Source organism: Pundamilia nyererei, unplaced genomic scaffold, assembly GCF_000239375.1.
Source record: "Pundamilia nyererei isolate P.nyererei 1_Seehausen unplaced genomic scaffold, PunNye1.0 scaffold00001, whole genome shotgun sequence".
NCBI lineage: Eukaryota > Metazoa > Chordata > Actinopteri > Cichliformes > Cichlidae > Pundamilia > Pundamilia nyererei.
This window is the reverse complement of record NW_005187402.1, coordinates 5,173,403-5,185,524: the sequence shown is the minus strand read 5'-3', so window position 1 is coordinate 5,185,524 and position 12,122 is coordinate 5,173,403. Positions and strand designations below refer to the sequence as shown.

At 41.2% G+C, this 12,122-nt stretch overlaps 1 protein-coding gene across 1 annotated transcript in view; it reads left to right on the top strand.

Moving 5' to 3' along the window:
* tenm1 (teneurin transmembrane protein 1) overlaps nucleotides 1–12,122 on the top strand; it is a 191,533-nt gene that overhangs the window by 135,550 nt on the left and 43,861 nt on the right. The window contains exons 21-22 of the mRNA XM_005719538.1: nucleotides 376–396; nucleotides 9,340–9,572. Coding sequence (XP_005719595.1) covers nucleotides 376–396; nucleotides 9,340–9,572 — 254 coding nt within the window. The remainder of the gene's footprint in view (nucleotides 1–375; nucleotides 397–9,339; nucleotides 9,573–12,122) is intronic.

The window sequence follows — 12,122 nt, the reverse complement described above, 5'->3', positions numbered from 1 at the left end:
ACATTCTCTCATTTCTGTATTTTTTCAAGCGTTGACTCTCAATGGGATTGCACAGTCATTTGTCCTGTAGAGTGTTCTCCTTATGTATCTTTACTCTCATTCACTGTTTTTATTCTATGGCTGACTAATATTTCTGGTTCAGGCAGAGGTTTCCTCTGGGAGGAAACACCCCCAACCCGCCAAAAACGGCTTCTTGTTTAGGTTAATATTAAATGTGAAACAATACAACTGTCTAAAGCAACCCCAATTTCACTTTATGGGGAGAAAATTTAGCAGCCTATGAAATTCTGAGAGCCTCTTGTTAGCCTCATAAATAATTGTTTTTACTTTCTCTTCTCTCCCCTTTTGAAACGCTCCTTTATGGCTTGTTATCAGGAACCGGGATACCAGACACAGGTGAGAAGTGGTGATTTACACCTCCTTTATATACCTGCACAAATGTGTGTCGAGGGAATAGACAGTTGCAAAACGCCCCGCAGAGCTTTAACTTTGTTTGTTTGCCTCCTTTTAAATTGCATTGACCCACCTTCACCTGGAACACGCGTGCAGGTTCTGCACACGCTACGAACGCAGTTAGATCTATGAATGTCTCATTTAAATTTCACTTGGTGATATTAAAATTTGTACGCTGGACCGCAGCCAAAATGTCAAGGATTTCATTTTTTAGAGGATTACTGAAAGTCTGTTTGGTGGATGCCTCGGTTCATTCATTTCCCGAGCCAGACCAAAAGGCCCGAGGCCGGGAGTGGCCTCAACGTCGCCCCGGTCTCAAGCCTCTGTGATGCTGTGAGCTGTTTGACAGAAGATTAGACAGATGTTATAGGGTTTCTGTGTGTGCACGTGTGTTGTGATGTTTGCATCTGTGCGTGCACCACTATCGTGGGTCGTATCGAGCCGATTGTGTGCGTATGCGTGTTTGTGCTTGTGGGTGTTTGTGGAAGAGCAAGAGAGGGTTCATCCAATTTCAAAAACCCTGACTATTTTTCACGATACTGTGCCAAAATCTGAAACCGTGCAGAACTGATAATATGATTGTGATGTACTTTGTGGGTGGGTAGGAACAAATGTCAAAAATATATATAATATATAAATATATAAATATGCAAACCGTTGGTAATTTTCTACTGTAAAGCCATGTAGCCAGTGCTTCTCATCTGGAGCCGCTTTACCTCAGTGGGGTACTTCTGCGTTTGGCATGTGGAGAGATTGTTGAGTAGCTCCAGAAATTTAAATAAAAAGAAACAGGAGAAGCAGACAAGCTGGCACAAGTGAGGTAGAGAAGGAAAGGAGGCAGTGGAGGTGTGTTGCCTTGAGATCGGCCAATCTGCTGGGATTGTAGCTGAACTCAACTTTGTGACCCACCTGAATTTACAGTATGCTCTGTTAAGCTGAAATAGATGCCAAAAAATGAATAAATAGCTGTCTTTGTTAGGCAGTTAGCCATAAGTAGCTGAATTTCAGACTGCTTAAAAATAATAGCTGAAGAAGAAAGCTTAATGTGTAATGGATAAACGGTCTTGGATGCATAAAGTACTTGGGCTATTGTTATAGCATAAATGCAGATTAAAAAAAAAAAATCAGCTAAAACTTTGCTTGAAAGAATCCACTAATATATATTATTAACAGAAAATTTGATCCCAGCCTGAAATAAATTCAAATGAACGCATTTACAAGACCATGGGTTGTGTTAGTGAAGGAGTATTTGAGTAAATCTGGCTAGCGTGTCAGATAAAACGCAATAACGAGATTTGGAGCCTATACTGCACGAGCTGGATTCTTCTGAAGGCACTTCGGGTGGTGTTTCCTTACCCTGGAGGCTTCTCTTTTAGCTTCTGCTCCCTTCTTTTCCTCCACAGCAGCTTTTAACTGTTAGCAGCATGTTAGAGTTTCTCCTTTATTCTGTGCTATTGTTCTCCTAAGTCAAATACATTAATTATTCATCCATATTCAGCTTTCAAAGCTTTTCACTATGCATTCTTCCCAGCAAAGTGCCGATCAGCCAAAAGGGCTTCAAAACAAGGTGCTCTCTGAGGGGAAGACGGTATGGGAAGTGCTCAACATGAAACCGTCTATTCTTTCCCCCCCCCTTTAAGAGTCGGAGCGAGGAGTTAAGCAAATAGGGGAGGAAGTCCTCGACAGTATTATCTGAGAGCCCAGACGGTCGATTTAGGAACAGCTAGATCACTGTGTCTATCAACTCTGATCACTGTTTTGTTATTGCATGCGGTGGGAATGAGCAAGGCTGGAGTGGGATTGTTTGTGCTCCGGTTGTTATTGTTGTTTATTTTCCTTCCACTGGAGGAAAGCATTTGGAGCTATGAGCATCTAATTGAGGAAAAGATAGGTGAAGCGATTTGTAATCAGTTATATACAGCACGCGATGCTCACGCTAGCTTCAAGAGGCCCGGCAAATACGATGCACCGTACGCCGAGCAGTGGCACATTTTGAAACTCGGTGAATATAACTCTCTTAGGATCGAGTTTAAATTATGTATGTGCAGTTCAGCGCTGAGCTCTGTAAACAGTTATGCACTTAATGGACTAGATGACTGACAGCAAGCCTGCCGATGTTGCTGTTTTTGTTTTTTTCTCTCTTCTGGGCATTGAGAAGGTTCAGTAAGGAAGTATTCTTCTTTAAAAGAAAAGGATATTTAGGGTACAAAGGCTGTCCAAAGCAAACTGGAAATCATAAGGACACGCTGGCTACAAAAAAAAAGAAGAAATGAAAAGGGTTGCGAGCGTGACAACAGAAATATTTGTTTTGACATTGTATTTTTCCTCGCAGGACATTTTTTTTATTGAATAGCTGCCGAAGAAAGGAGGAAAAAAGAAACCTTTAACAGGGTGTCTTCAAGTTTAATTGGCAGGAAGCCTTTGACCAGACCCAGCTGACATTGGATTTCACGCTACAAAAGTAATTGCCTGGAACTCAGTTAGTTACAGTGTTCAAAGTGCAAAATTTAAATTCCCTCTCACTTTTTTGATCACTGTGTTCAAGTCTTAATAATAATGCAACACAATACAACACAATAGCATGACAGTATCAAAGGTTTTATGTAATTAATGAACTGTGGACTATATGTGGAGAAACAAGTCACATCTTGCCTGCACAGCTGCTTGCCCACACTGTTGGAATTCATCCGACACAAAGGACAGTATGCAGCTTGCAGGAAGCGTAAGGGCGAATAAAGTCAGTTGTGCAAATGTTTGGCTCAGGCTTTGAGGAGTAAAGGACGATTTCTTATAAGCAGTAGGACATGCACATGACGCCGCACGGAGGTATTTCTTCCTGTGCAACATGCTGTCTATTTGAGACTCTCAGTGAATCAGTTCCAAGGCTTTTGTCCACTTTTCATCAAGCAACAATAACAACAACAATAACAACGGGCAGTTGTTTGTCCCCATGACTCATTCAGCTGAGGTCAGATTTACCTGGGTTTAATTTTGGACCTTTGTTGCACTCCTTGTTATTGTTCCCTCTTATTTTCTGTTGGGTCAGAGCTTTTTTTTGATGCCGTACTGCGGTCCATTGAAAGGCCATGAGGTTTACAGAAAAGATGATCCTGTATATACTTCTAAAAAAATGAAAGAGGACCGCTTTTTGATCAGAGTAGCTTTAAGTTGATTAGGCTTCTGGGATATTGATCTGGTCAGTTTAGTAGCAGAGGGGGTTGTTAATCAGTTTCAGCTGCTGTGGTTGATGAAATTAACAACAGGTGCACTAGAGGAGCAACAAGGAGACAACCCCCAAAACAGGAATGGTTTTATACATGTTTCCCATGTCAGTACTCATCTGACGGGTTTTTCTCTAGTTTTGCATTTGAATAGTGTCTGTGTCACCACTGGTAGCATGAGGTGATACCTGGACACTACAGATGTTGCGCAGGTAGTCCAACTCCAGCAGGATGGCACAAAGGTTTGCTGTGTCTCCCTTCAGGGCCGTAGAAGGTCTTTTACCCACTGGTTTTCCCAAGTAGGAACAGGATGAGCACCCCCGGAGCTACAAACTCACCTCCAGTGAGCGAGTCTGGCTAAACAATCAGAAAAAGACTTCAGGAGGGTGAAATGAGGGACCAACGCCCTCTAGTGGGTCCTGTGCTTACTGGTTGGCACTGTGGAGCTCGATTGAAATTTGCCATAGAATACCAGAATTGGCAGGTCCACCACTGGTGCTCTGTGCTGTCCCCAGGTTCACCCTGAGTGTGTGTGACAGACATGAAAGGGTCTGGAGAAGCAGTGGAGACATTATGCTGCCTATAACATAGTTTAGCATGATGGCGGGGGGGTCAGTGATGGTCTGGGGAGGCATATCCATGCAGAGACACACAGACTTCTGCAGGCTAGTCAGTGATGCCATTAGCTATCAGGAAGAACTCCTTTGACTTATTGTCAGATTCTACACTGGTTCAGTGGGTCCTGGCTTCTTCCTGGTGCACAATGATGGCTGGTCTCATGTGGTGAGAGTATGCAGGCCGTTCCTGGAGGATGAAGGAATTGACTACCCCCATGCTCGCGTGACCTAAATCTAATAGAACACCTCTGTTTCAGTCCATCTGAAGCAGCCAGGAGCTTGGTGATGCCCTGGTCCAGATCTTGGAGGAGATCCCCCCTGACACGATCCATCGTCTCATTAAGAGCATGTCTCTGTGTTGTCAGGCTTGAATTACAAGCACCTGGCACCCATACAAACTACTGAGTACCATTTTGAGTTGCTGCAATGAAATTTCATCAAAATGAACTATTTATTAAATAGCACAACAACAGTCACCTCGAAGCCTCACCGCATCATTTTTTCACTTCGCTTTTTGGGCTGTCTTTGAATTGAGCCCTCTGTAGATTGATGATTTTCATTCCCATCGAACAATGTGACATCCATCCATTCCTAACACATTACCCAGTTCATATCAGTTTTTCCCCCATTGAACTCTGATGTGTTTTCAAAATGTTCCTTTAATTGTTTTAAGCAGTCTGTTTGACATCAGGTGAAATCAAAAGCAAAGATACATACAGGCATAAAATTACAGCTGACGAGTCATTTTCACATTATTGTTTTTGTAACCAAAGTGTCTCAACTCAAAAACATCATACATTGACGCAGCTGTTGGAAAGATTTCCACATGCAAGGAGTATGCTGTTCTCCTCCTTATGCAGCCTGCGCATACATTTATACATAAGGCTTCTTATCGCTCCCTGACATGTGGATACAATTCTGCTGACAAATATATATATGTGACACTTTAAAATGATAGCAAAAACATCCTTGTGGCTTTATTGTAGGCAGTTGTAGGTTTGCTGTTTTTATACTTAGTATTATACAGGCGTGCCATTGAAAACAGGAAAAACAGGCACTGACATCGGCTCTTCTTTACTTCCTTATCAATGAAAGCCAGTTTAAGTTAGCGTAACTGGTGTGGCCCAGCGGCCCAGAGCATGTCCTTTCACCTCAGTGAAGGAAGAATTAATACATTTCATACTGGAGTTGTTGCTAAAGGGTTTTTTAAAATGGCCTGTGCAAAGTTATTGTAAATTATTGTTAAGTCATTAAAATAAATACATTTTTTATTTGCTGTCATAAATTTTTATTACAAGTGTCTGTCTATCCACTCATTGGATGGCTCAGTGGTTGTCTTTTAGGCCAGCACACCCTCTTTACTGAACCCAAATCCCAAAAATACAGACTAATTAAAATCCCTGAATGTTAATAGTGGGACTACCTAATAGTGTGACTACTACTTATTTATTATAAATTCATTATATTTTCATTATTCAGTTATTTTTATTAGTAATGTTAACAGTGTTTGATATCCTGGGGGGAAAAAGCAATTTTATTGCCAAATAACTGATTTAATTTAGCTGGAATATTGTTTGACATATGGAAAGAAATTATTTCAACAGTTAGAAATTTTACATTCAAATTTTAATTACATCCTGTTATTGATCACGAGCAGCAGCGTAACCAACCATGCCAAACAAGAAGCATTTAATTGTTCCAGATCACAGAAGCAAGGGAAAAAAGTCAGAAGCAACAACAACAACAACAAAAAAAGAACCCCAGAAGGATTTAAGCTTAACTTTCAAAGCAAATAAGCTAAATTGCTTTAAAGTTGGCGTGAGCCCTGTGCCTGGTGGTTCTTTGCCAGCTTTTTTCTTTTTTCTTTCACTGCGGGTTGCAGAGAAGTTAGTTTTATCCATAGTGAGCCTGAGGCCATCGAGTCCAAGCGATTGCTGTACTTGGACTGCATGTAGAGGAGCTGGCCGAATCTCTGCTCAACGAGATATGTTGTTTGGACAGCAAGAAGAAACAGGCCAGTCGTCTTCCAAAGAACACAGGGCATGCTGACCTTACAGTTCCTTTTATTCACACATTCAAAGGATTTTAGCAAGAACTTTCAGACTGAGCAGCAGTGCAAGTTTGCCGGGCTCAACTGGAACTACGGCATGCTGCTGACCGAGCTTGTCAGGGGTCTTAGTTTTGGTTTTAGACCAGTGCTATCAGTTTTGTTTTGGGTTTTTTTGTATTTGTAAATCAGGATCCTGCATCACAGGATGGTGGGAGGTGAAAACCCACACAGTCACAGGAAGAAGCCAAAAGCAAGCCACGAGTGCGAGCCACTTCACCATCGTGGGTTTCTTCATTCTTATAAGCAGTTCAACCGGATTTTATATGAGGAAAGTACTTTGGTGCTGTTATTGCACTGAACACAGACGTGCGAGTTGTCTGAGAGGATAAGGCCGACGCTCCTGTGACCACAGCTGCTAGTGTTATTAGGAGTTGATTCGTGGGGCTGTAGGCAACCTCCCTGTGTGAGGCTGCAAGAGGAATGCCCAAATTGACCAGAAGAAAAGTTTCACTGATTTAAAAAAAAAAAGAAAGAAAGAAAAAGGGGAAACTTCAAAACAGAGACAAATTCCAAGAGCTTTCTAAATGATTGTAAGCTCCATTGAAGAAGGCAAAGGGAGGTCCAGCTTTTGGAAGTCAAACATAAAAAGCCAAACTGGTGTTTAGTTAACTCTGTGAGGCCGACTTTACTCTAGCCCTATTTTTTATTTTGGGAGGATGGGGGATGTTCGTTTGCTCTTCTGAGTTTCCTATTCTTCTCTTTTAAAAAAAAAAATAGGCATAGCATTAGAGCATAGCATTAGAGCTAGGGTCGATTAGACCTCAGATAACAGCAAAAAGGGATTCTTGTCCCTCATAAACACGAAGCAATAATTGTAAGTATAATCAAAGGTTTATTAACCAAATTCCAAGAGCTTTCTAAATGATTGTAACGTTAAATGTAACATTTTACATTACACATTTGTTACAAAATTACAAGTAATTAAGTCCATAATGTAATTATACGAATGTATTTACATGAAATTAAATGGTACTGGTTACATGGTTACATACATGTAATCAGATTACTTAAAATCAACATTTTGAGCATGATTATTATTATTTTTTTTTTTTTGAGTGCAGGGTTGTAAAATTAAAAAGTGCTGGGAGACTCGCTGTAATGCTGCGAGAACGTCCTTTGAACACATCAAACTAATTACAAGCTTTTTGATACGGCGCACGAGTTCAGTGTTCAGAAGAAAAAAACGCCACCGGAAAACACAACCCCCTTCTCACACATTTAAGATGTACTCGCACTAGGTATGACTGCTGTAGCATGATTGTTGTGTGTGTATGTCCCCAAAAACCCCTGCTGATCGACTCTCGTATTACTCTTTCCCTCTCTCGCTCTTTCTTTTCGATCACACATGCTTTCAAATCGTGCTCCTTCAACTGACATTTTAGTCATTCTGTGACTCAATTAGGGACAACACGTTGTCCTCGCACTAGCTTGTTAATTACTTAAGAAAAGGTTCACAAAGACATCTGTTGTTGAGAAAGCGTTAGAAATCCATGCGCAGCGTGCGCAAGTCCAAATGAGTGCAGCTCATTTGGACTTGCGCATCAGGCTCCTTTGCCCCCCAAGTGGGGGGCAAAGGAGCCTGATGCGACGCCTCCTGTAGCTGTGTTTTAGAATCAGCCTGCTTCGCTGCGCCTGGCAGAGGGTCGAATCTGTGCTTATTAGAGCGAGACGTGCTGCCTGGTGTCAGAGAGTTGCGTTTCAGTCGGAGGTCGCGGCTCCTCCGACAGGATGAGAGCCCAAAACACACGTTTAAAAGCACCCAAGAAACACGGGGCCATTTGAAGTGGTCAGCTGTGTAATCTTAATCCAACTGAATATTTGAAGGAAGTGCAGTCGTTTTTAGTGAAGTTTTAGTGAATTCAGAGAAGGGCATTTGTTCTACAAACAATAAAAATCATGTCGGGTATAAAGGAAAATATCAGTTTTATTTTTAAGCAAACAAGGTCTCTGATTAGGATGTAAGAGTCATGTAAGTTCAGTTTTACATCATCAGTGTTTTTACGCCTTGTTATTGTTTCTGTGGACAGATCCGCACTAAAGGGAGGAATTACTTATCTCGATGCAGTGTTACGTCTCCGCGAATTTAGTCTGCAGTCTGTTCATTACAAGGATAATGTGTAGCTCGTTACAAAAGAGAGTTATCTCTGGATACAGTGGTGCCACTTTCCTTTTAAACGGGATTTCTGTCCTTATAAAAAAGGGTTTACAGTAGCTCAGGAGGACTTTGTACTGTTTTTCTCAACAGTCTAACTAAATCCACTGGTTGTTTGTTCTTACACTCTGAAAGGACCCATGTAAATGCTTTTGAAACAAGAGTAAGGAGTGGTTCCATCTGTTCAGCTTTCACTTCATTTTACCGTAGGTAAGCTGTGGCTTCTTTACTGCTAGCTTACAGCAGGGAGAACATCATGATTTGGGTTAAAATCCACTTTCTACAATGATAAATGCAAATGTGAAAGCTCCACTCTGGCCCCAAATGTAAAGAAAAAAAAAACATGCTGTGCAACATGTTGACATTTTGAATTCATAAGCATATTAAGAATGTCCCTAACATACACAATGCTAAAAATAAGATTATCACTCAGGACTATTCTTCAGCTGCAGTGGCTGTGGCCATCTGTACTATGTAAATTAGAAGGTATTAATCTTGTTGCTTCGGCAGTGTCGCAAATTTACTCCAGGAGTCTCACAGTAATGCTATTCACTGGGATGACCTAATTGCCTCTAAATACCTATATTTCAAGTGACGGTGTTGTCTAGGCAGGAGTATGGAGGTGTAGTATAATTTTGCAAAACTAGGCTAGTGTCTCAGTCAATGTCACTTTGAGCTGCAGTGTAATAAATACAACACCAGACAAGCGAGAAACAAAAGAAAGTAGCATGTACAGTTTCACTGTACAACCTGTTTCAACTAACTTTGTCCACCTTGTCTCACTAGCACCAGCCCTGCCCACAAGTACTATCTGGCCATGGACCCGAGGGGGGAAGTTCTGTATGTGTCTGACACCAGCAGTCGCAGAGTTTACAGGGTGAGGAACCTCGGGCAGCCAAAAGATCCATCTCGCAATCTGGAGGTAGTTGCTGGGACGGGGGAGCAGTGTCTACCTTTTGACCAGAGCCACTGTGGAGAGGGCAGGAAGGCCACGGAAGCTGCACTCAATAACCCTCGAGGTAGGACAGCCTTCAGCCCTCCAGGTGAATATTTACAGATCTGTTGGTCGGTACACACGGATCAGTTTGGCAATATGTGGTGCATTTAGCTGGAGTTGTTGCCTTTGGCTAGAAAAACAGCCGTAAATATCAGGATTTTGATATTGGCGCGGCTTGTTACGCACCCACATTTTATGCGGACTGATTGTGCTTCAGCACATCTCACCGTTCAGTTTCATTCCAGTGCCTTAACTATCAGGATTGAGATCATTATAGGACACAAAGCTTCTATGACAATCTCAAAACGCCACACTGATAACATTGGAACAGTGATACTCTGTGTGCTTTAAACATCTTTGGTTCAATATCCATGTGAGCGAGTGATAGCATCTTTTTAAAATCATAATATTGATAAAAAGGCCTTAGATACTTTATCATGCTTTCATTACTATACTGATAAATCCATTTCAGTCGGATGCTTTTTCACAATATATTGAGTTATTGATTATTTAGATATTATATATTAAGTATGAGTGATGCTGCAGAGCTAAAAAAAACTATAAAAGCATGTATGCTTAAGAAGAGAGCGTGGTGAGCTCTTGTTATGGAAAGTAAGTGACTCTCAAATCATTGTACCAGCAGGAAGCTGCAGCCACAGTGAAGTGCATGCAAACGGGGCTGATTAACTCACTGAAAACAGCCACAGAACGTTGAAAATTCAGTGTAACAACGATCCCAATGTTGTGCACCGCTGCCTCGGAAAAAGGTCATAAAGATCCGGTTCATGCCATGTTATTATGGTTTCTTTCTGCCTTTCCTCGTCACTGTAGAGCTGGCCGGGACAGTAAAGGCTAATTACAAGCTACGAGCACGGCTGGAGTAAAGACAGTGCGGCTATGGGAAGATAACCTGTGCACACATGTAGCAGTGAGCAAGGAAAGAGAGATAGCCCTTTACAAATCTTTACAAATGAATGCAAGCTGCACAGCCAGTGTTAAACATATTCAGTATTATGGACATGGCCATTTGGTTATCGTTTTCTTTATAAATTATTTTTCCCTGCATTTTGTGTACAGGAAACATTTTTGGATTTAATGTGCACAGTGAGCTCATGTTCTGTTTGTCAGACGAAGGATAATTATAGTGCAAAGTGATTAACATGACTCTTTAAATTATCCCGCCGACTTCAGAGCACGTTTCAGTCGGGTGTATACTTATTATAATGAAGCGAAAATTAGCCGTGCACCTATTGCAGGAATGACTCATGTTATGTTTTGACCAAAGTGACATTTAAAGCTTTGTTTCTCATATGATTTGTTGAATTAGCACGTGCACCACATGCCCTCAAATATTTAGATAATCCCATGGCATTAAAATTATGTTTGATTGGTTCAAAGCTCCAACTGTTCACTGCCACAAAACACCCCATCACAGTCTCACCAGCAGCCCAGCTACACGGATAGATTGATGGATTCATGCTGGTTGTGCTTTTTTACCACCCTGCCGTCATTATTTTTTATTTTTTTTATGTAAATTGATTTAACCAGGCACCACTATTATATAATGCAGTTGTTATATAGCTCCTGCCATTCATTTGTACGGTGCTAAAACTTGAAAGTTGCCTTTTAAAGTCTTTACCTAATTTACCCTAAAAAATAACAGTAATACTGTTATTTTGCTGGATTAAAAGCAGACTGTCTGCCAGGGTACAGCTAGACCTTTTCCACAGCAGACACTTTGCCGTGGCACAGTAGGACCAGCACAGGTGTGACTAATAAACTAATAATCATGGCTGCAGTCCATTGAGGTGCTCTAGTTTCAGGCTCTGGTATTATGTATGCTGACTCACTGTCAGGGCTTACACTTCAATGGAATAAGGCCATTGTTAATGCTGTTCGCTGCACCTGTGCTTTTCTTGCTTTAACAACTCCAAATGTCTCTGTGGAAAAAAAAGTAGAAAAAGGTCTGTTTTTGGCTCTGTGGTTCAAAACACCCCACAATGTAATGACTGGAAATGGAAAAGGGAAAAAAAAATCTATTCTTCATTCCACGGACTTGTCCACAAAGCCTAATTTAGACGAATTACCAGAAAATATGTCAGGAGGATGTGACTTAGAGCATGCTTTCCATCATTTTTTTGTGCTGACTGCTCACGGTAACACAGTGCACCCTCGAAGCTGCAGTCGGCACACAAACACATGTACTTACTTAGGTTTCAGGTCGGGTTGCGTTCATGGACATTTAGTTTGTGTAAGCACCATTTTTTCACCTTTTCTTTTTAAAAAGAAACCATTAAGTTGATGAATTAAGCATAGCCTACGTAAACTTAAACGTAAACCCAAATTACTATCACACCTGCAAACAAGTTGAAAAAAGAAATCAGGTGTAGGGATACAAACATGTGTGAGAAGTGTTCAGCATTGTGTAAAAATCTTGAGCCACCCCTCGTTTCTTTATATTTTGCTTGTGATGAGCCACAGATTGCAAACTATAAAGCCTTACAGGGTGACTCAAGACTTTTGCACAGTACTGTGTCTTGCATTAAACTTGTATATGTTTAGTTTGAGTGCA